The 23,821-nt window shown below is 44.9% G+C and overlaps 1 protein-coding gene across 3 annotated transcripts; it reads right to left on the bottom strand.

The window, feature by feature from the left end:
• Positions 1-3,383: 3,383 nt before the first annotated feature.
• On the bottom strand, positions 3,384-23,821 carry LOC133342009 (cadherin-2-like). Of its 3 annotated transcripts, XM_061550871.1 has the most exons (16): positions 23,683-23,821; positions 22,427-22,496; positions 19,732-19,811; positions 18,957-19,046; positions 18,097-18,249; positions 17,628-17,772; positions 16,555-16,727; positions 15,806-15,940; positions 13,377-13,562; positions 11,526-11,832; positions 9,950-10,092; positions 8,532-8,694; positions 7,970-8,094; positions 6,430-6,973; positions 5,402-5,593; positions 3,384-4,529 (listed from the first exon to the last, which is right to left on the bottom strand). In XM_061550871.1, exons 1-10 carry the CDS (start codon positions 23,725-23,727, stop codon positions 11,776-11,778), a joined length of 1,134 nt encoding a protein of 377 aa, XP_061406855.1. In that variant the 5' UTR covers positions 23,728-23,821; the 3' UTR covers positions 3,384-4,529; positions 5,402-5,593; positions 6,430-6,973; positions 7,970-8,094; positions 8,532-8,694; positions 9,950-10,092; positions 11,526-11,775. The 3 variants fall into 3 exon arrangements, with proteins under 3 accessions (XP_061406855.1, XP_061406858.1, XP_061406857.1); XM_061550874.1 differs by lacking the exon at positions 18,957-19,046; XM_061550873.1 differs by lacking the exon at positions 8,532-8,694.

A 23,821-nucleotide genomic window follows, 5' to 3' on the forward strand; every position in this document is an offset into this window, starting at 1 on the left:
ATGTGGCACATTAGGAATGGATCACTCTTTTAATTATGTCCTTGTGCAGCAGGGGAGTAAAGTGTGGTTCTGTGAAAGTCCTGATGTGCTGTGCAGTGCATCAATGCATGTGTGTACAGCAGTATGTGATGACTGAGTTGGGCCTGTAGGTGGCTGGCAGGGTTATTGAATGACCACGCGGATATACCAGTCACATGCTTAATGGCGGCTCGGGAACAACGCTGGTTGTAACACACGTGTTGTTGCATTTTACAGGTAAAGGACCCAAAGGTTGTTTTTGATTGTTATATAAATGTTCTAGACTTGTTCTAGACTTTAAGCTTGGCTTTGAATTGTTCGTTTGTGATATATGCAATTAGATGCGTTTTAGCACTGTGCATTGTAAAGAGATGACGCACTGTAATTAGTTACTGTCATTGTAATTCTCTAACTCTAATACTGTTTAGTCTATAACCATGCCCATGTACCCAGAATATGACTACTTGCAATGCTATTGAGAATAGAACACATGTACAATGGTGATATACAGTACGTATACTGTACACATACAGTACATATAATGGGTGTAAGATACCGATATAAGTGGATAGTATAGATAGACATACAGCTTAGGATTAATGTAATAGTCGAATAGTGATGTGCAAATGTGATTGTCAAAGACAAAGATGGTTTATCAGTAGTAGAATTGGGTTTAAGAGAAAGGGTTAATGAATGACCACGCGGATATACCAGTCACATGGTTAATGGCGGCTCGGGAGCAAGGCTGGTTGTAACACACGTGTTGTTGCATTTTACAGAGTGACAGTGCTGTTCTTCCCAAGATTAATATTAACCACAATAAATAAATGTGCTTGCCCTCGATTTGGAGCACCTGCCCACGTCCTTCATTTCGAGTGTGCAACATTGATATTAAACATTACTTTCCAGATCTCGAACACATTACAGCGGACATTGTAGAAAGAATGCTGGATTTTCAAAGCATTTTCACCAACAACAAAATCAACGACTGCACAACTGAAATAGTAGAACGCTTGAAATTAAACATTCTTCTGGAATCGAATGATGCTAAACTGTATTTACATTAACAGGCTAAATGTCTCACTAACATAGCCGCTGTTTCCCTTTTCGTCGATGTGGCAGTGGTTCTCGTTGTTTAATAGGCTGAATGTGTCTCATTAACACACCCGCTGCTGCGGGAGCCATCTCACATTGACATGCTGCTCTCTAATCTCTAGCAATACAATGAATGGCTTCTTCAGCACCGTAGTCTCGGGGTTACATTTGTCAAAGTGTTTTTGGGTGAAGATGCCCCATTCCCATGCAGTTAGCTGGTAGTGCCGGCCACATGCCAATAGGGGGTAGAAGAGGGGCTGAGCCCCAGTGCTAGGAGACTATGGCCCATAGGGCCCAACGGTTACCCCTATGGAACGGCATGTCCAGAGGTACAGACCCCAGACCCCAGGAGGGGGCTGGGGGATGACATCACCTCCAGGTCCTTCTGGAAGGTTCAGGAAGGAAGGTGTGGCCGGGGCGGAGGGAGCCACGGCCCTGCGTAAAAGCCGGACCTCTGAACGGTCCCGGCAGTCGTCGTTCACCCGAAGATTGAAGAGCTTCCAGAAGAGAAGAGCCGTACCCCTGGCTAGGGTTGGCTCTAGCTTATACCAGTGAAGACCCAAGCTTCACCCAAGACGGAGTTAGGTTAGCCAGTGAGAGGCGTGTTAGTCCGGAGGGGCTACCTCCTTAGTGTATCAGGTGTGAGGGGTCCGTTACCCCTCTGTGTTAAGGATTTATTGTTAAATAAATTCCGTGTTGCCTCAAGGAACTCTCCTCTAGTTATTTAACCCACGACACATTAACAGATTGACATGCTTATCTCTAGAAATAAAATGGCCAAGGTATATTTCTTGTAAATTCCATCTCCCGCCCCGCCCACTTACCCTTGGGTTGTACCCATCTCAAACCTATATAACCTTTGGCTGCAGTAGTTCTCTCGCTATATTTCTTCTGCCTCAGCAGTTCGCCTGCTGTATTTTTTCACCTGAAGTTGATTGCTTGTGTTTGCGATTGGAACGTCGTGATTTTATTTTATTATTTTTCTATCTATGTGACTTTACCGAAAGACCCAAAGAGTATGAAGTACATGTTAAACCCTAAATGCCCGTATTGCCTAAACGTGTACAACTCTTTTCAAGTTCAAAGCTCCTGGTCTCATACCCAGCTCCGATTGCTATCTTGGGCCTCTTGCTGAGCTACAGGAGAGTACATTTCAGAGCGTTCACTTGAGTGTATGCGAAGGGAAGACAGTGTTGTTCCAGTGTCCATATCAAACGTCCCTTGTATTGCTAAATGTAGTGAGGGCAGTCTTTATTATGTTTGTACTTGATGCATTATTAAATTACTCTTTTAATATATATTTATAAACAACGAGGGGGTGGGTGACAGCAGCACGCCCGGCCGCCTTTGTCTCCCCAGTGGCGATGTTCACACACCACAGCAGTTACTCGTTTGAGGATGAGTCGACCTAGGAGAGGCCCAGGACCGGTTAAAAAAACAGTCTGGAAAGTACCCACATGGCAAATTTCAAGTTTGTTGCATGTAACATTTACCCGGAATGCCCTCCCCCCACCCTCGATACCATCAAATCTCAGAAGCTAAGCAGTGCTGAGGCTAGATAGTGCTTGTGTGTGTGACCACCATGTGCAGGAGTCAGGTGCGATGGGTATTGTGCGCAATAGAGGGCAGTGCAGACAAATATATTATTGTTTCAGCATTACCGCCACCTGCACTGACCAGCATGGTGACGTATGGTCAAACTATCCCTCATAACCCGCAAAGATTTAGGGGAGACCACCATCCCGTGGTGAACTCACAACACTGGACAGTACAATTGCATCGATTACAAGCGAGGAGCCGAAACGTTTTTTCAACCCAAGTAAGACATTGTTTTCGAAAATAATATTTTACTAAAACCGATCAGTGACGTGATCTTGCTCCATTTAAGACCGGAAGTAGGTGGATTGCTTCACTATTCTGGCAAATCGCCCGATGATGCTGGATGTAATCACAAGGGAAGCGTCGTACTCAAATTGTAAATGGTGTGGATTTACTCGGCTGAAGTAGTAACTAATTGGCGCGTTGTTTACGCGACAAACCTTACTGGCTGTATCGGGTGGTGGAGGGTTACGACACACTCTTCTTACGCGCTCTAGCACAGAAACCTTTATCATGAATAATATTGGTCGCGAAAGCCTACGTGTTAAACTGGTATGAAGGAGTTACTTTTAAAATGAGCATGAACTTAATGGCTTTTCACAAAAAATACTGCAGACACGTAACACAAATAATGTCCTTTCAAAAGCATCATTTGCACAGATGAAAAGGAATACAATGAACGCTTTATTCATAGTTTACATCTCTGTGTGACGTATTGAGCGTTTGTTCTTAAACTTGGTTGTCAGTGCACATTGTCCCCAAACATCCAATTGCCAGGAGGGAAGTATGCAAATTTGGCCAGCGGGTGGCAGGAGATTTTCACTCGTGGTGGTGGTGGTGTGAAACCATTGGGTGAGGAGAGTGGGGAGAGTGAGAAATTGGAATTGCTGTTGAGTTACAGCCTGTTCTCCCGTGAATTAGATATAACGCGATGAATGTATGAGGGAACACGTTTTTTTATAACGCGGATGCGAATTGGATATAACGCGATCGAGTGAACAGAACTACGTCGCGCGAAAAGGAATAAGCGGCCGTACGGCTGCCTCGGCGTAGCATCGTACAAGTCATTGGGATGCTGCTGGATGCTTCTAGATACTACCCACGTGCCTTAGTCTTTGTTCAGCCTGCATACGCATCTCACGTGTTATCGTGGGGCGTGATTTACCATATATAATATGTTATTTATTATAACGCAATTTTTCCATAACGCGGTGTTCTTCAGGAATGAAGCTAACGCATTATAGAATAGACTGTATTTTGTTTATGTTGATTGCAAGTAGTGTGAGAACAGTAATCAGTAGGCAATACCAATTCTCACACAATGATGATCATGATGATGAGAGCAAGTGATGATTATCAGAATCTTTATTTCGACTGCAGGAATCCGATGAGCTATGAAGCGAGTGAACACTCTAGAACTCCCTCCAGAGTTCCACTCGAGTGAACAATCTAGAGCTCCCTCTAGTGGAAGCCCTTCCATCAGCAGTGGCAGGAGCAAGCAATTGCAGGACTGCGCCTTTACCTGTTTTCGGCTTCTAACAGCATCGTGCGCACTCTGATTAAGCCATACCGTACAGTTTTTACGGATCTGAGCCTCAGATAACTCGGTGGCATTTCCACACCGTGGCCGTACAGAAGAGCCCCCTCTACGGCCTCGCTGTGCTTGCAGGAGGCTGCGCCGAGCGACAGCCGCGGTCTCCGCGGGAGCTTGAGCAGCAGGAGAGGTTGTCGGCCCGGGAGCCGTCCCCCTCGTAGCGGTACGACAGCAGCATGTCGTTGGCCTGGGCCAACGGGTCCATGTCCGCGAGCTCTTTCTCCTTGCCGGACGGGAGAGACGGGATTCAGCATAGGTTACGTTGGCCCAAAAGGTGATCGACCGATGTATAGTAATGGGCAAGTGAAAGGTGAAGGTGCGGGACTACTAGTAGTGCTTGCTCAGGCCACTGCTGGTGAAAGGACATCACGTCTTTCTCGGTCAAATTTTCTGTGTTGCCATTGGTTCTACCAAGACATCTGGCCAGTGAGGAGGAGTAGGTCAAAATAGCCTCTGGAGGAGTTCTCTGATAGAGACCCTTCTACCAGCAGTGATGTAAGCAAAATATAAACTAAAATATTTTTTTTTGTTTTTACCAGGTAAGACCACAAGCAATTGTAGGGCTGCAACTTTTCCTATTAGTTTTATCAATTCGAAATATAATTCACATTTATCATTTTATAATGCCACATCTTACCGTGGTGTCAACGATGGTCATCTTGTGGACAAAATGTCTCTTGCTATGAAAACGTGGATATTGTTTGTTTACCACTGCCTCATTCCCAACAATGGAGATGAGCATTGTCCCAATACTAAATTAAACAGCAGTGGCCAGCACCATTCCCGAGTGGCGATGTTTACACACCGCGCCAGGTACTCATTTGAGGCTGAGTCTACCTAGGAGAAGCTCGGGACCGGTTCAAATAATCGTCACCAGTGTTGGTCGTGAGCAGAAATCGAACTCGTGTCGCCGGGTTCGTAGCGCAGCGCGCTAACCACTACACTACCGCTCCCCACTAGCAGGAAACACGACAGCTCACAACAATGCCCTCAAACAAGCAATACATATGCAATGGAAATGTAACTGATGACGACGCCCATGATGATACTAATCACGATAACGATGAGAGTAGCACTCTACTGAACTTCGCTCACCGTTCCGAGGAGTATTGAGAAGCACTCTTGCAGTTGCCCGGAGTTGAGCTGCTCAAACGCACGAAGCATGGGGTTGGCTGCTGGCTGTGGGGTGTCCAAAGTCACAGACTCGGACCCATTGTCCTCAGGCCAATCACAGTCCAGGCTGACATCTGTCGATTCCGACATCCCATGATCATCTGACTGGTATCTCTGCACACACACACGGTTGCCATTGTTGTTGTTATTGCAATGTTTCATTCGTTGTGAAATTAAATTCAATGTTGTGAATGTACCTCGGACATCATCTCCAGTGCCAGCAGATTAAACAATGGTGCTTTTTTTAATAACCCCCCCCCTGCCTCTGTTCACTCCGCAGTAAAAAAGATTGGTAAAAGAGAGCTAGTTAAGTGGCAGGTGGTGTGTAGTGGGGTAAAGTGTGAGTAGACACGCGGCCAAAAACACTCGCAGAGGGGCTCTTCCTCTCGTGGTGTCGTGAGCAAATAATGTCATGGCTTTACAAAAATGTTTTAATCATCTACAGCATTTCAACAGAAAGGCATGTTATGAATGTAATTTCTCATTTAAATAACACTAATAATGTATTTTTGCTCGCATGATACGTTATATGGCACTTATCTCTGCTGGCAGCCTTGGGGCATAGAAATTCCACGTGCTAGGGCAGTGGGCTCAAGTCTCTCCACAGACTCGCGATGGAAAGCTAGCGACTTTAAAATCCTGTCTGGGGGTTGACTCAGCCCATAATCCCTCCGTGTTCAATAAAAAAACTGTCATGTGGGGGAAGTCAAGAGTGTTTGTCCTACGGATGGACTCGCCTGCGCCATAGGAATGTGGACTTTGCACCACTTGCTGCAGGGCAGCAAAAGTGAGATGAACACCTCCTCAACGCTCAACTCACTTTAACTTTACCCTAGCCGCAGTGGCGCTGGGAAAGATCAAATGTCCTAACGTCAACAATCTCCAACGAAACCAGGCGCTGGCTGAGTGTGCATGGTTGGCTAACGCTGCGTACGTATCTCGGCGCCCACCTCAAGATCCGAGTGCTCTTGTGCAAACATATCCTGGTCCAGGAGTAATTCCGACGACGCAAACTCGCTCGCCCGAGCGTCCGAAAAGCTGTGCATGGACTTGCTGAACCGCTGCGCCGCCAGGCCACCGTCACCCGACGTCGTCACGTCCGATGCCACGTGAATGTTTTGGAAGTTTTTTGAACGCAGCAGCATCCCGCCGGGCGGCATGGAGGGCATGGCCGCTGGGAACCTCGGACTGGGTCTCGAGCTCCTGGCAGCTCCTCGGACGGGACTCCAACTCAACGCTAGTAAGGTCAACGTCTAAATCTGCAGTTTGGAATATGGAACCCTCTTCGGAGAGCGTGCCGAAACTTTGTGCTGCAGAATTTGTCTTGATACTGCAGTCGTTTTCAGTCTCCCCGTCAGTGCGTGGCGATAGATTTTGCAGAAACAAACTGCTCTCCGTGGTGTCTCTAGGCGGGTCTTCTTGGTCCCGGGAGGTGTTTTCCCTTGAGACTTCATCGCCTTTGGTCTTGGTCATGTCCACGAGCCTCAAGGAGTACTTGACAAGACAAAGAGAATGCCGCAAACTCAAAACAATCGACCAAAAGCAGTGGCAGATCCGGGGGATGGAGGGGGTGGCGTCTATCTCAAAATATCGTAATGTTGGGCCCGCCCCACCCATGGCAAGTTTCTAGATCTGCCTCTGAGCAAGACAATCCGCTTTAGAAGCCATGAAATAATGCAGACACGTGATCATTCATGCCATCGAGTGGTGTTATGTTTGGCTTCTGCTCTTGTTATATAATTCAGAATACTATGCTAATCGATTAACGATATTTAGATCAACGATCCGCCTCCCTTAAGGTCCCATTATTTATATTAACGATACATTTTCAACGAACCATATGTTTACAATATCACGCGGCCGCTAATTTTGCCCAATCAGAGCACTCCTAAAGTGGACTCAGCAGCAGACCCCAGCCAATCAGCGACGCCCTTTTATGAGCATTTTCAGAGCAACTGGCTGCTCGCTTTTAATGTCTGGTGTGCATTGCTTATGAAAACAGCTCTTTAACCTAAAGAAAAAAATGTATGCTCTATTTATTCAATATTTATCCATATTTCTATTACTATTAATGCTTTAATATGTTCTTAAAACGTTTATTTATTACAATTGTGTGATTAAATGTTATAAAGTATGTTTTAGGGTGACATTTGTCAACTTCTGATCGTCTTGGAAAAAATGGAGCCATTAACATGTATTCCCTATATTCGATTAACGATAATTTCAGTTAACAATGGTTTTCGTGGAACAAATTAATACCAATCTTGATTTGAAGCTTTAATGACTGCAGGAATCCATACTCTTTGGTTCTTTCGGTAAAGTCATGTAGGTATAAAATAAAGTAAATCACAACGTTTCGGGTGCAACACAAGCGTCCGTCATCAGGTGGGAAAGCTTACCGTTAGGAACCGCTGTATGTAAAATGTTGTGCATGCAGGTGGCTGTATGTGGTATGGTGCTGGAAAATCGTCGAGACAAGGTGACGCTCACCGGTTTCTCCTCACCACCGTCCTCGTTGTATTTGATCAGAGAGCCCTCTGCTTCCATCTTCGAAATCAGATATTCGGATGGCTGGCTCTTCTTTCTGGATCTTCGGCACAGTAGCACAAGAAGCGCTGAAATAAAAAAGGGTTATTTATATAAGCATTATGCATGTTTACCCAGGAAACCCTCAGGAGAGTACTGTCAAAATTTGTACAAAATGGGACAATGGTGCTACGTGTAATTCCAATTGACATCCGGTTGGATCAGGCCACCAGCTTTACAAGTGTGAAATTTAAGGAAGCTCGGAATGCCAATATGGAGATCCTGACCAAACCGTGGAGCGCATTATGAACAATTGAGCACATTGTGAGTCACACAGCAGTGCACCATGAATCACTGCGAACTTCTGAAATTCAACCGAGGGCAACAGCAGCAGCAGCAAAGCACTCACCTGAAGCCACCGTGTGGCTTTCAAACTCGGTTACAGATTTTGAAGTTGCTATTTTCTAAGCCAAAACGTAAAAAAAATAATATTACCAACGGCATCAAGAAGTCTGGCTGTGCATACCCGCCAGTGCGAGTGCGACGAGAGAGCAGATGACGGCAGCCATGGCACCGACGTTCAGGCCCCGCTGCTTTGCGACCTTGGGGGGCAGGGTGAGCAGGGGACGTGCTGCAGGGTCTGTCCAGACGCACGGCGAGGGAGCACGTGGCGGTCTTGGTGGCCGCACCTGCGCCGGCAGCGACAATGCAACGCTCACTCCCGCCCCCACGCTCCTGGCAGCAATGGGAGCACCACTCTGCACATGGTTGGCTGGGTTTCGTGCTAACACTTTCCAGTCCGTTGACGTACTAATTACGTACGGATAACGTACGTACGTGTACCTCATCAGTTCCGATGACGCAAATGTACGTACGTGTACGTCATTGGAACGGAATCGGAAGTAAAAAGCCATGCGGGAGGGTGTGTGGTACAAGTTCATTGCCAGCTATTTCATAGTGCAGTGTCACTCCAGTTATCTGCGGTGAGTACATTGTCTTTAAAAACAGCGGCGCTATGCCTACGTAAAATTAACGCCGAGCCGCTTGTGCGTTCTGAGATTCAGCGGTGAACGGGACCCACCCTGCAACTTGCAGATGTCTCGGAACGGCAAAGGGTTAAATCGTTCAATGAAATCACTGCTAAGGTTCAGTATTCTCGTCATTCTAAGAGCGTGTATATCGTATCGTGCTTGCGGACAGGAACCCCGCGGCTACGGAGCTGCGTGTGGCTCTTTAAGGACTGCTCCATGACGTTATTAATGACCACCGTCTCGCATTCACCACACAGTGCATTGCTGCGGCTCTTGAAATATTGAGGGTTTTTTTGCGAATTTCGATAAAAATGCTCTTCTTGTTATTTTGGTGGCCGACCCCGACCATAGCGTGCAGCAGTTTCACCAGTAAGGGGGCGATGATTGCTAGAAATGTGGAGGCAAATATGGGAAGGATGCGTAATTTATTTTGTTATTCAACATTCTCCACAATGTTACTTCGTGACTTTTTTGTGGCACATATTGCATAGTTTTGTCTCAAACAAGGATCTATTTGTTAAACAAATGGTCTTACACAAATGTTCCTCGCCCATAAACATCAGTTTGCTTGTAAAGACCCACTCCCAGATGGCAGTGCAGCTGATGGATTATGGAATAAATACTCTCGTTATTTTTACTTTTACGTGGAGAGACACACATCGGAAGGTGGTGTTATTTATCACACAATAATGGAACTTTTATCTTCGAGGAATACGCATACAAGATAAATATATATTCACTTTAGATTTTGCTTGGTAGTAGGGTTTTCATTTGCTTGGTAGTGGCTGTATATGAGATTTTGTTCTCATATATGTACAGTGTTATGGGATGCTATGAGCACGAAAATAAAACGAAAGCATTATTATTAAATACGAACACAGTAGTTGACTCGGCCATGCCGTGCATTGCTCACCGTGCTTGATGGCAGTCACAAAAACCGTGTACGTGCTGTTTCGCACAAACGTGGAGTTTCTGTCGAGCGTTGCTCTGGTCGTGACCTCCCCGCTGCTCCTGTCCACGTGTAGCCAATTCGCCTCATCGTCGAGGATACTGTACCTGTCGACCGTCAACGTCTTGCGGTTAGGGAACCCAGAGCACCAGCCAATGCACACTCATAAGAGAACACAGCCAGATCGTTACAGCAAACACAGAGGAACATTCGAGGCTTTGTTGGGAATATGAATAAAACCTACGGTGTTCGAGGGTGGCCACGTGGCTGGCGGTGCAAGACCGCATTATGAGGAATTATATTGGTAGCTTCCAATGTGGTGGCTCTTGCAAAAGAATATATATGACAAAAACAATGCATTATTGTTGAAAATGTGTTTAATGTACTCTGGGTGTTGGGTAATAACTGATGCATATATTAAGCTTGCGTAACATTTGTTCTGCCATAAATCAAGATGAGCCTATGGGCCTTCTCGATCAAGTTTTACCAGAATCAAGAGGCAATATCTGGACTAATTGTATAATTCTGGGTATCATCAGCAGGGTAGCCAGTTAAACAAACACTGCTGGGTTGCCTAGTGTTATTGACAAAGCCGTCCATGAATACTGTGGAGCCCATTCAGTGCAATACAGCAACATTTTACAAACCACTATTTCAGAAATGGGAGATCAGTGTCAGAACATAATCATAGAGAGAGGTTTCAGAAGCTCCCAGCTACCTCCAAAAATGACAAATCTCAGTGCCTTCCAAATAATATGAGCATGGGGTGGTACACATTCCATACTGCCAGAGTACACTCCCACTCAAATGTGAAAGATAAAATCCTTGCAAGGGTTGACTTGCCCGTCATACCTTGAGGGGTATGTCAAGTAAAATATATTTTATTGTATTTTATTTTCTTTGAACTTATCTAGGTGACTTTACCGAAAGACCCAAAGAATATGAAAAACAAATGACATTTGGTGGAAAATTAAGATGTTTGCCCTCGGGAAATTAAAGGCCTTCCCATCATAAGAATGTGGAATTCCTACCAACTGGATTAATCGTAAGTGCACATATATTTGTCCCTGTCCCTTAAAGTAGCCATTGCAGTTGAGCACTGGCACACAGAGTTCAGAGTATTTGGTTGCTATACATTTCCACGTGATAAGCCACTTTGTTGAGCTATCATTTGCGGCCAGGTCGCTTCTGAAAAAGAACGAATATCTCAGTAGCCTTTACCTGGTTAAATAAAAATGATTCAGTCTTAGTTTATATGTTTATTTATAGTGATTTGCTAACATTTCCTATACTTTGCACCCCTATAACTTATGTTTTATTGTTTGTTGTAACTTTCTGACCTGCCGCTACTGGACATCTGTGAAAAAAGAGCGTCCATAGCTCCTCGGATTTCTCCAAGACAATTAAAGAATCTGATTCTGATTTGAGCATCGAGATACTAATTCCCACTACGAAATTAAGACCAGCACCCGATGTTCGTTTGAGCGTGGAGGCATTTTGACGCCGAGTGAACGAAAGCTCGCACTACGCCGCCACTGACTCGATGCGGCTGGCCGAGGAGTTGGGGTCGGTGGCGGTGAGAATGGTGACGCGAGCTCCAGGTCGGGCTCCATCCTCCACCGTCACCTCCACGTGGGGCGGCACGAAGACGGGCGCCAGCTCCTCCTCCAGCACGCGAATTATGAGCTCGCACAGCCTGCCGCCCTTGCACGGACCACAAAGGATCCTGTGCCCCCGAGAGGCCCGTGGGTCCTGCCACACTCCCCGTGTCGCCACCCAAGAACGCGACCTCATTCTCCACCGAGACAGTTGAGCATGATCGCCTTGGTGTCTCTGTAGTGCACAGGCTGAAGAATGGCAACGCGCAATGTTGGAAACTCTGGAATTACTTGAATTGTTACGTTAATAATTTCCCTTGCTCATTTGTAGTTTTCGTTATTATTCCAGAACCCAAACACACAACCATCGCAAAGGGAGATACAAATCACCAGAGGTGGGACAAAGTCATTGTTATGCAAGTCCAAGTCGAGTCTGAAGTCATCAAATTCATGACTCGAGTCTGACTCGAGTCCAAGTCACATGACTCGAGTCCACACCTCAGAGGTGGGACAAAGTCATTGTTATGCAAGTCCAAGTCGAGTCTGAAGTCATCAAATTCATGACTCGAGTCTGACTCGAGTCCAAGTCACATGACTCGAGTCCACACCTCTGCAAATCACGAACATGTAACGAATCCGGAACAATACACCCTCAAATTGGGGACCGTCTGAAGGCAAGTAGTTATTATCGGTAGTGCTCATCTCTACTGATGGCCCTGAGCAAGTCTCTCCAGAGGTAAAATGCTGTTGTCTTCGCAAAAAGCGGTGTCCATTTTATTTACCTCGAATAATTATAGGCCGAGTTTAATTACAGGTGACCCCCAACTTACGACGCCTCGACTTGCGACAAACCCCTTTTTAGGACCTTATAGTAATGAAGACCTCCCCACCCTCCATCCCACAGTAACGACAAAAACTCGTACCTACGACCAACTACTGCGACCGGACGCCGAGTCGATTGGCCACTCGGCGTCGGGGAGTGTGCGCGTGTCACGCAGCGCCATCTGGCGGTACTTTTTTTCTCTCTTTTGCCGAATTCGTATGCACATAAGTCGAACGCAGCGGCGTCTCTATCTCAAAGCTCTTCACTTCTTTGTAAATTTTCTTCACATTTTGAAACATTTTCGCCTACGTCTGAGAAAAGGAAATGTGATGCACATGCAGAAAAGTACTTAAGGATTTTCAAATGTGTTTGTTTTGACTTAATAAATGTTGGTAAAGGTTACGTTAAGTGACAATAAATGTTTGTACGTGTTATTTTAAATTATTTTCGTGGTCGATTTTAGTATTTTAATGGTATGCAATGGGTGTCTCCAGGAACGGAACACCAATGTATAACATTGCACCCTATGGGAGATAAGGGTTCGACTAACGACGGCTCGATTTGCGACCGTCTGAAAATATTTTATCCAAGAAAAGCTCAGTGAGTATCCAGAAGATATTTCAGGTGAGCCCTGCCCTGCGTGTTTTTTTTCCAAACCCTTTTAAACAAGTGTTCTGAGTGTTGCCAGGAGAAACCCACCACACATACTGCGAAGAAACGTTCAAAGTTCCACGCACGCAAGTTTCCAAGTCCATTCACTCTTCTGCCATTTCCTAGCTGAAACGGCTATTTATGATTCACCAACACGACTAAAAATGTGCGCCACCACAGGATACCCCAGCTCCACACTGGAAGTTCGGCAACCATCTAAGTGTATATTTTTTGAAGCAATAAAAGTTACAAACATTGCATGCAGAGGAAATCGGTGACACGTCAGCACTGATTTCTGCAAACAAATAAAATGCACTACCTTAATGATACTAACGATGCCTTGGTTTGTTTGAGGGTCAGTTTTGATCGCGACATGTGCCTCTGTTTTTCCATTCTGGATCTTGTATACTGCCCTCCAGTTGGGAGTGAATTTCTCATCTCTGTCCGTGACGCTCAACGTTGTCACGTTAAGGTCGGTGGTGTTCTCTTTGACTTCCCCATACACCTAAGAGAAGACACACAATGGAGTTAGCATGCAGGCCTTGACTTCCATTGATTCCATCTCAACAGTGAACAAGAACACATGAAGCCAACGCACAGGTATCAGGACACTTGGCTACATGTCTATATTACACACACATGTAGCATGTACAGCCCTTTTTAAATCCACTGCTGGATGAGGGCCTTCCTATGCCATGGGGGTTATTTGAGCGTACTTCCCCATGCTGGTTAGTGAGGTGGGTGGAGGTGGAGAGCATAGTCCTGGGAGTATAGAAGTACAGTACAACTATTTTTTTTTCTATATGGCTGTCTGCTACCCACGACATAGCCCCATAACCTTTTTGTCGTGACAACTGCTTTTTGTTTTTAGTTTGTTGTCCTTCCCCCGCACCTCCAATTAGCACGGTTGGCTACGTACGGTGCAAAAGCAAAAGCAACGTACGTAGTTAATTCAACATAGATACATACAACCTATCACATCTGTTATGCCTCATGGTTGAGTTGCCAATCCAAGCACTATCCAGACTCAAATGCGTTTAGCTTGCGAGGTGTGACGAGAGCGGGAGGTGATTTGTTCATAGGTTAATCGGCAGTATGGGCACATTAACGTACATGATATTCATCTGCTTGGTTCTTTCGGTAAAGTCACATAGAAGGGAAATAATAAAATAATAAAAATATTACATACTATTATTTTATTATTTACCTTCTACGTGACTTTACCGAAAGAACCAAGTAGATGAATCCCTGCAGTCACGAAAGCTTTAAATCGAAATTTAGTACATGATATAATATTAAAGGAAATGTTAGCACAATGCCAGCCTGGCAAATGAAGATAACACCACATATGTTATTGTGCCCATGGACCATGGCGAGTAATATCCAACAACAGCTCACAGTGTTATGAAACGTTGCACTGAGCTCCAAGTTGGACCATGCTACCCAAATTATTCCTCACTATAAGATGCATTAAATGCACATCTGTGCTCTGATTAAATTAAGTGTAATTGTGACCAATTCCTATTATTAAGGTTGGATTCATGCGGGAGCTTTGGGAACAGCGGATACGGCTCTCAGATTTTGAGTAGCCACACCCCAAAAAAAATCTATATATACTGATTTATATTTGATGAAATGCAATACTGTGGCACTGTAATAGATACTAAAGGTAATTTGGCAATCACTCGATGAAGTATACAAAGTGATGTACCGAAATTCAACTGATTTTGTTTGGTTGAACTCTTAGTTGGCTTTGCAAGTTCTTAAGTCGCGTTTAAAAACCAGAACTGAAGTCACAAGGGAAAACCACAATGGGGTGCTGTTTAGGATCGGGAATGGGTAGTGGTAAAACAGGGAAAGGGATGAATGGCCACGGGCCCTCATCAAACTTAATCTGGCCCTGCCTATTATGCCGTGTGATGCATACACAGAATCAACATCTCTATTCATCCTGGAGGAATCCGATGAGCTATAATGCTCATTTTCACAGATGTCCACTAGGGGCCAGTCAGAAAGTTACAAAAACAAACAATACAAAAACACGATTGGAGTGCAAAGTATAGAAAAGTTACACAAATCACTTAAAAAAACTAAAACTAAACAATTTCTTTATATTACCAAGTAAAGCCCATTGAGCTATTAGCTTTTTCAGAAGCGACCGCGCCACAAATGATAGCGCAACGAAGTGGCTTATCACGTGCAAATTTATAGCAGCCAAATAACCTTTCATCTGTCCTTCTACTGACATTATTGTCATAGAATCCCACCCAGATCCAGAAGAAGGCTGGCGAACAGAGTAAAACAATGCAGACGTCCATAATAACCACCTCATTCCACACCCAAACATCGCACTTCCAGGCTTTGACATTCCTCAAAGACACTGGTGCATCATTCAACCGCATCAAAACATCAACTGGCTGCTGCGCCCATCTCATTCATGAATGTAAAATTGCAAACAGGCCACAGTGCGACTGCAGCCAAGCAACCCTTACTCTGGACCATATGGTAAATCGCTTCAGTCTGCAATCCTTCAACAGAGGAGGAACAGCTAAACTACACCAACTCTTTTCTGAAGCCCTCTTGTGGCGAGCAGACCTCGATATTGACATTTAGCTCCCGGACATATTTCCTAATATAACTGCCCCATCCAGCACAATGTGTTTCAAATTATGGAAAAAAATGTTGTGAATTGTGGGCAATTCATTTCGGGTCATTGAGTTTTTGTCTTCGTGCCATGGCGGTTCCTACCTGCGGGTGCTGGCACACCGGCGCGTTGTCATTAACGTCGGAGATGGTCACGGACACGGTGGCACTGGCTGAGAGGGCACCCGCTCGGCCACCCAGATCCGTGGCTTGAACCGTCAGCGTGTAGCCATCTACAAGCTGAAGAAAATAAAAACATATACAACTCAATAAGGCAACCTTATAAGAATGATGGAGCCGCAGTGAGGTGATGAGCCAGAAGAGTCATGATAAGTTTCCCGAGTTAAGGCAAGTGAGATACACAGCTCTTTTTCAAGAGTGATTTGGCCTGGTCAACAAAGTGTTTCATATTCCAAGTTACAAACAAGTAAAAATCTTAATGGTTAGCACATTGGACTTGTAATCTAAAGGTTGCAGGTTTAATTTAATTTTCCGGCTCAAGATTTGAAACCCTGGAGAAAGTTTCTTAAATTTCCCCTGCCTCTCTCCACCCAGCAGTATAAATAGGTGCACCATAATTAGTCGATTGACAGGTCACGTGTGGTGGGGTAATGTGTGGGTAATCCCAGCTCTAGCAAGACATCTGGACAGCGTTGGAAGAGTAGGCCAAATACTCTCTCTGAAGGGATTCTTCAGAGCGCCCTCCAGTGAAGAGCCTTCCACTAGCAGCGGATTCAGCAAGCAATTGAAGGGCTGTACATTTACCTTTGTAAGCAGACATCAAGTCAGTTCAGGGGAAATACATATACTGTACAATGGATCCTATGAGTGGGCGAGTTGAATCGAAGCCGTACCTCCCGGTCGAACAGACCAAATGCTGTGGAGATGACTCCCGTGGTGCCATTGATGGTGAACAGCTTTGCGAAGGGAACGCCAGGGGTCTGAGAGACGATGCTGTGCACGAGCCTACCATTCGGAGTGCTCGGGTCGTCTCTGTCCACAGCAGACACCTGCAGCACTGAAACGCCTGTTTCCAAACAAGCCCAAAAAGCGTTAACTCGCGTGTTTCATCTGCACCCACTCTGTTAGGTGAAAACGTGTCGCATATATATATATTTTCTATTAAGAGTTTTACTCACTCATAAATAGAAGCTCAATGTTTCGGTTGACAGGCCTTCAATAATGGCATGAGGCGAAATGCAGTATGGGAGACAGAAATGCATTTTGTATTCATAGGGGCGTGTTCTCGCGTAGAACCGATCTGAAATGTGTCATTGAAAGCCGAGTCCAGTAAGGAGGTTATCATGAGAAATGTGGATTCAATCACACCCTGCCATAACTGCATTGTCAGATCTCCAACTAAAAGTCTAGCATTATATGGCCAAGAAAACTAGAGATATAAACTATATTACTACAATGTTTAATATGCATTTATTGCTCAAAGTATGATACATCAACATCGACTAACTTTGTATAATAGATATGTCAATGCATATCTGGATGAGAGCTCCACACACTCTATTCAATCTTGGGGAATTGTTTGGCTAAACTTTAGCACACATGTCAGCGCTAATTTTGTGAAGTTGTCGGTGTAGGAGAGGTTACACCACCAATGTTAACCATGGCTAGGAATTTAACTTATGGCCAGTGCACTTAATAGCACACTATGCGTTCGGAATATCCAAAGATTCTGTCTTGTGTAATTTGTTTATTGAAATCTCAAGTAAGCGCTGCTTGGTATGACTGATTAGCGTGGTAAAGTTTGGTAAAATAACTTTCACGGCATAGGAGAGAACCCCCATTCAGCAGTGGACTGACAAAGGGCTGTAATGTAATGTTAAAAGTTAAAGAAGTGATGCCAAAGGAATATTGGAGAGCGCTGGTAGTGAACTATAAACGTGAATAACAAATGGATTTATGGGCTCACCATATGCTGCATTTTCTGGAATGGTGGCATTGAAGATGTGGGATGCAAACTCTGGCACATTGTCATTCATGTCCAGAATATCTATCGTTAGACGTTTGGGTCCTTCAAGCAAGGTGCCTTGGTCATTGTAGACGAAATACTCCAACTGCAAACAAATATACTCATGAGGAATTTCAGATCAAATTAAGGTACAGTATATAGCAAAATTCCATTGTGTGAAAATGTAGTTTTCATCATCATAGAATATATTGAGAGCTAAATTAAATTGAATATCTACCAGAAATGAATACAATAAAGTGTTGAAAACGAGAGCATGTATATTTCTGTAAAACACCGACATACTTGATTATAATTATAACAGTGAAAAGGCTCACGTTGGGGATTGCTTAAGCATGGATTCGATGTTCTAAAGCACGTCTGTGCCGATAGGTTGTTATTGTTGGGCTCTGGTGTTTATCTGAAGTCTTACTTGAACACGTGGGGTTTTTTCTCGGTCGATGGGCCGGGTGGCGTAGAGGTACCCTGTGTTCGGGTTGTACGATAAAAATCCATCTGGTGTCTGCTCCATCCCAGGGCCCGTCACGTTGAACTGAACCGGCTTAGATTTACCAGTCGCTCGCAACTGTAGGAAGGGTACAATGTTGTCTACATTGTGTCAGCAATGCCTGCCAGTCTCATGCTTCTCAAGTAAACCATGGCTAGCCATGCGTATCTCCATTGGCTGAGGCAGAGGTGAAAATTCCACATTTCCACTGTGGAGATCATTTGTATTTATTGTGAGTTGAGTGGAACTCAAACAATTTCCATTTAAATTCCAGTGACGCTTTACAATTGAAACTCATGGCGGGACCCCGTAGTCCCATAAGCCCCCGGCTCTCGCATAAACTGCGTTGCGACGTAATTTTATGTCTGTCGAAGGCGAACGATACGGCAATCTATTCCTCTCGACGAGCTCTACATGATGCGCTAATCACAGTTTCAACGTTTTGTTTCTTCTGCGTATTCGTACTCGCCGCTGCGCTTGGATGACACGAGAACAGAACGATCTGCGCCAGGCGGGTCGCAGCGTTTATGTGCGCGGTGGGACAGAGTCGCCAAAAATAAATTGATTAATTATTATTTTTAATTCCGTTTATTCGGGACCCCGGGGTCCCGTCATAAGGTTCTTAATTATTAGATACAGAGGCATTGTTGCTCAAGGCAAATATGACTTCAACCAGGGCTTAATTCCTCATGGAAGATTATCTGGGCACCCCCCCCCTCAACCGTTACTAAGCCCTGACTTATTTTATCACTTCCCAGGATTCATGACGAAGCTAACGTACTCACAGTGGTGAAATGCTTTGGGAAAGGTCCGGCATCATTTTCTGGAATTTTGATCGAAGGTATAACAAACTGCCTCTTCTCTCTTCTGAGAATCTGTTACAGCAAATTGAGAACAAATGTGCTCATTAGAGCAAAGGGCCCTGCTCCTGCACACGTTCACGAATTCAATATTAAGTAGTGCTCTGAATATTACGCAACACAGTTTACAGCAATACCACGGTTTACGTCGGGGATGCGTTCATGAGAGGTGCGACGATGTTTTCCGAAATTACGTAAATCAAAGCGCCTAAACACTTTACGTAAATCATATATTTGTTCGCTACAGGACAACACATTTCTTTACGTGAGACGCAAAGTAGTTCGCGTACAGGGTAGGTGCATGGAGGGGAAGGCTGAGACGCGACGGACATGAGAAACGACGGACGGAGGTGATGCTGTCAGTGTCGTGAGTGTGGGTTGAGGTGACGCAAATCAGCTAGGGGTGTTAATAAAGCGACGACGTAAAAAGGGGGAGACGTAAATCGGGGTATTACTCGATATTGTTATGAAGTAAACATGGAATATTACAGCCATTGCTATTGTTTGTTGTTTGTTCACGGTTCTGATGGCAGAAGGGTTTTCACGGGGGGGGGGGAGCTCTAGAGAGCTGCTCTTTATAGCATTGACCTCTTCCACGTTGGCCAGACATCTCGTGTTGCTATCATTGTACTATAACCTGCAACGTTGAAAACTCAGTATTAAGAGCACTGAGTGATATAATGCATTCATTGTTATGTACCTTAGTAAAGTATGCTTGAAAATTATTGTTCCTTCTTTGGATGTCTCCATATGATGACCATTCTTGAAATGCGTGACCACCTGGTGTGTGAAAGGAATATCAGAACACAGAGCATCACTCAAAATTGCAGGCGTTTCTAGTTACTGTGTAAATAGAGTATCACAAGTTAATACATCTCTGTGCCTCTGCATATCATGTTTTGGAAAGTGACGTTGCCGTGGTAACCATTGTACAATCCCCGTGGCCCAAATTAAACTCCTGTCCATTGCTGATCGATGTGGTGAGCGACATCTGAACAAGTCCTGTATCTGCTCCTCGCCCTCCCCTTTACCAATCCGCAATGACCAGTGTGGTGAAGTATGGTCAAACAACCCCCATGACTGACTCCTGACATGGCATAGGAAAGCCTTCACGCGGCAAATGCATTGGCCAATGACTCAAAATGTATGGGTTTTTATTAATTGATTAAACTAACCCTGACTTTATGGAAGGTAGATCAAATAACATTGCAAAAATAAACTGCAAGGTGAATTAGAAACGGAAAGGTTTCGGTTTTACCATTGCACAATTGTGAGATGGAATACATTCACAATGGGTTATGTCATCGGAAGTGGTTTCCTACAATGTCCCGTCAAGTAAGTGCCCTCTGAATTATTTGTCAGTGAAGACCTTTTGGAAATAGAATTATCTCCATCGCTCCAATTTGACCTCCTGTTTGGACCACACCCACAGTTAGACTCAAATGACTTCTATTTATGGAATTTTTCATTCTTCTATACATCGCACCTCCGATCATCACGGTTGGTGATGTGCAAAAGAAGTTCAGCATACATACATTGCAAATAGCGCTGAATTTTTCTTATTTTAGGAGTGCTGTTTGATGCTGTCCACTTGGCGCTTTGAGGCTTTGGGCCTTCGCTCAGCAACCGCGATTTAAAATACATTACTACGTGTCCACAGTAATTTGTTTGTTTACTGTGGAAACAGCATTTCGTTGAATGTTGACATGGACGATCAGGTTCGTTCCAAAATCACAATGAACTACTGTACAAAACCAATGTGTGAGCATGTTTGCACAGGTTACACCACTTGTGGTACCGACAGGTTTAATGTGATGCCCAGAGCAAAATGCAATAATGCCCTGTATATGAGGTAAAACCACAAATATGTTTTGTTGCCTATCGCTTGTAAATATGAAAGTTATTCACATTGTAAAAACGTAACGAAAGTCAAAAGTTCCTGCTGAAATGAGTATTCAAACCCCACAAAAGATACCTTTTGCAAGGTATCTTTTCACTTCATAGGACAATCATTTGATGGCACGTGTTAACTCTAATTCAACCACTATTTTCTTAGTGTATTAACATTTCGTTTATTCAAGAGATAGTTCGTGTAGTTTTTGCTATTCCTCCATTGAAGGATTACAGACTACAGTGGTTCAACATATGGTCCACAGTTTGGGTTGCATGGCCACGGTTGCAGTTTTGTGGATTGTCTTTAAATTTACATTGATGACGGATATGTGCTCATCGGCCCCGGCGATGTTCTCATGCGGTTTGATGGCTCCAGCAGTGTCTTCGAAGAGGAATTTCAAGGCCACGAGGTGCGACGTTTGTGTCCTGCATGAGGCGTTTATTCTGGACGTCTGCGTTGTTCTACTCTGTTCGCCAGCCTTCTTCCGGATCTGGGTGAGATTCTAGGATGGTGATATCGCGATCCCAGAAGGTGGGGTGGGGTCGGGACTTGCGTTGGCGGTAAGGGACCTTGTTGAGGTATCGGTTGATGATGGTTGTAGTTGGCATGAAAACACGCAAACTCCCCTGCGGTTTGCGCGATGTCTCTGCGGATGGCTGGTGGCAGATTGCTTCGCCAGGTGATTGGTGTCGGTGTCCGAGTTTCGGTTGTTATGATGTTCATTGCGTTATTAATTTGATGATTACAGGAATTGGACCGCTAAGTTCGAAACTAATCACGAGAACAATTTGGACGCCCTAACAAAGTGCATGCGTGGCAGCAAATTTGGTCCAGAGATGTCACATCTTCCAGGGGGTCTGGGGTCCCCCCCCCCCAGAAAGAAATTTAAATTTGGAAACGAAATTCCTGCCATTTCCTGCCTAAAATATTAAAAAATTCACTAACACATGGGATTGACTTTTTATTTATTTTTAACAATAATGTATAATAGTGTCCTGTATTACATTGCTCTGTTTTTAATTTTTTTTACCATTTCTTGTTTCATTCAGGGATTAATAAAGTACAACCATAACCACAATCATATAAACAGAAATCTATTTTACAGCAATATATTGGGGGGGGGGCATTTTGAGCATATTTGAATATGGGGGGGGGGGGATGTGTCCCCCCCTCAATATATATTATAATTACGGCCTTGCCTTGCGGGGTGGAGCATCGGGCACAGTGGTTCGCGCATTGGGCTATGAACCTGCTTAACCTGATTTTTTTCAAATTCCTGGCCTCGGCTAACGTCAGTAGAAAGTTATACCTGCACCAGTCCTGAGAGCCCCCCACATTCATAAATCCACACTGACCAGTGTGGTGATGTGTGGTCATACAACCCCCACTACTGACAATAGGAGGAATGCCTTCATACAGCAGTGGACTGACAAATGGATGTAAACTAACACAAAAAAAACCTGAAAAACAAAGGTAAGCTAGCTGATACGTGTTGTCTTACCTTTCACAGGTGCATACCGGGCGTCATCTTGCTGCACTCGATCCGTCGTCCATGCTGTGGCGAGCACGAGCTGAGAAGGTAGCGTAAAATTGCGACGATTGTCATCGTCGCATGCTGACACATCGCACAATGCTACATGACAAGGCGAGGAAAGCGCTGTGATCTCTACTACACATGTACATATACTGGAAAATCGCCCGATGATGCTGGATGTAATTACCAGCGAAACGTCGTACTCAAATTGTAAATGTTGTGGATTTACTCTCCAACACACCGGTGGGCTGAAGTAGTAACTAATTTGCGTTTTGTTTACGTGACAAATCCCTTACTAACTGGCTGTGTCGGGTGGTGGAGGGTTACGACATATTTATACTTACACGATCTAACCAAAAAACCTTTATTATGGACACATATACTGATCGCATTCTTCAAAAACGATTACAACATCGTGAATGGATGTAAAAGTGGGAACTATCCTTTTGTGAAAGGGTCATACTTCCATCTAAATTTGTAACACACAAATTCCAGATGGAAGTAAAAAAAAATCAAGCACGGCTCCCATCAAAACACAATTATCCGCCTTGCTCAAACTAGCATTGCAGTACATTTCGGGCCATGAACCATCGCTGGAGATTCTACATTTGTCACGTTGGGAGCCTATCTCACGACGAAACAACCACTAGAGTACCAACCCCGCCTCCTCCCAAACGGGGATAATAAACTCACAACCCACCTACGGTAATGAGATTTGGGTAATGACCGAAAAGGATGACATCCCGGGTACAAGGGGCCGAACTGAGGTTTTTCCGCAAGGTTGCCGGGCTCGCCACTCTCCGTGATCGAGTGGGGAGCTCGGTGACCCGGGAGAGCCTCAGAGTCGAGTCGCTGCTCCTCCGGATCGAGAGGAGCCAATTGGGGTGATGCCCCACGGTAGACTCCCCGATGGAGCTCTACCGGGCAGCACGTCCCACTGGATGAAGACCCCCGGGGGCCGACCCAGGACACGCTGGCGGGGCTGTGTCGCTCGGTTGGTCTGGGAACACCTGGGAATTCCCTAGGAAGAGCTTTGGAGTCTGGACCGCCACTACTCAACACGCTGCCGCCACGACCCTCACCAGGACAAGCGGACTAAGAAACGAACGAACCCTCCGATTGTGAGTCATGCGGTTAGTCTAGCTACAGCACCGCCCGGATAAAAAAAAACACCCATGACCCTTTATGAAAGAATGAAGACAAACATGTGGGCGCAAACCTACCTGTAAGTGAAGCAGAGCGACTCGTGGTAGGAAACATCGGCGCATGATTTGAAGCTGTTGTTGTTGGTCACGGATGCATCAGCCTTCCTCGTTATTCGGCTGCTCTGGGTGTGTGGGAGCTGTTCTGCCACAGTGGGGG

The sequence above is a fragment of the Lethenteron reissneri genome, chromosome 13, assembly GCF_015708825.2.
Source record: "Lethenteron reissneri isolate LAM-NWPU_2019-01 chromosome 13, ASM1570882v1, whole genome shotgun sequence".
Taxonomy (NCBI): Eukaryota; Metazoa; Chordata; class Hyperoartia; order Petromyzontiformes; family Petromyzontidae; genus Lethenteron; species Lethenteron reissneri.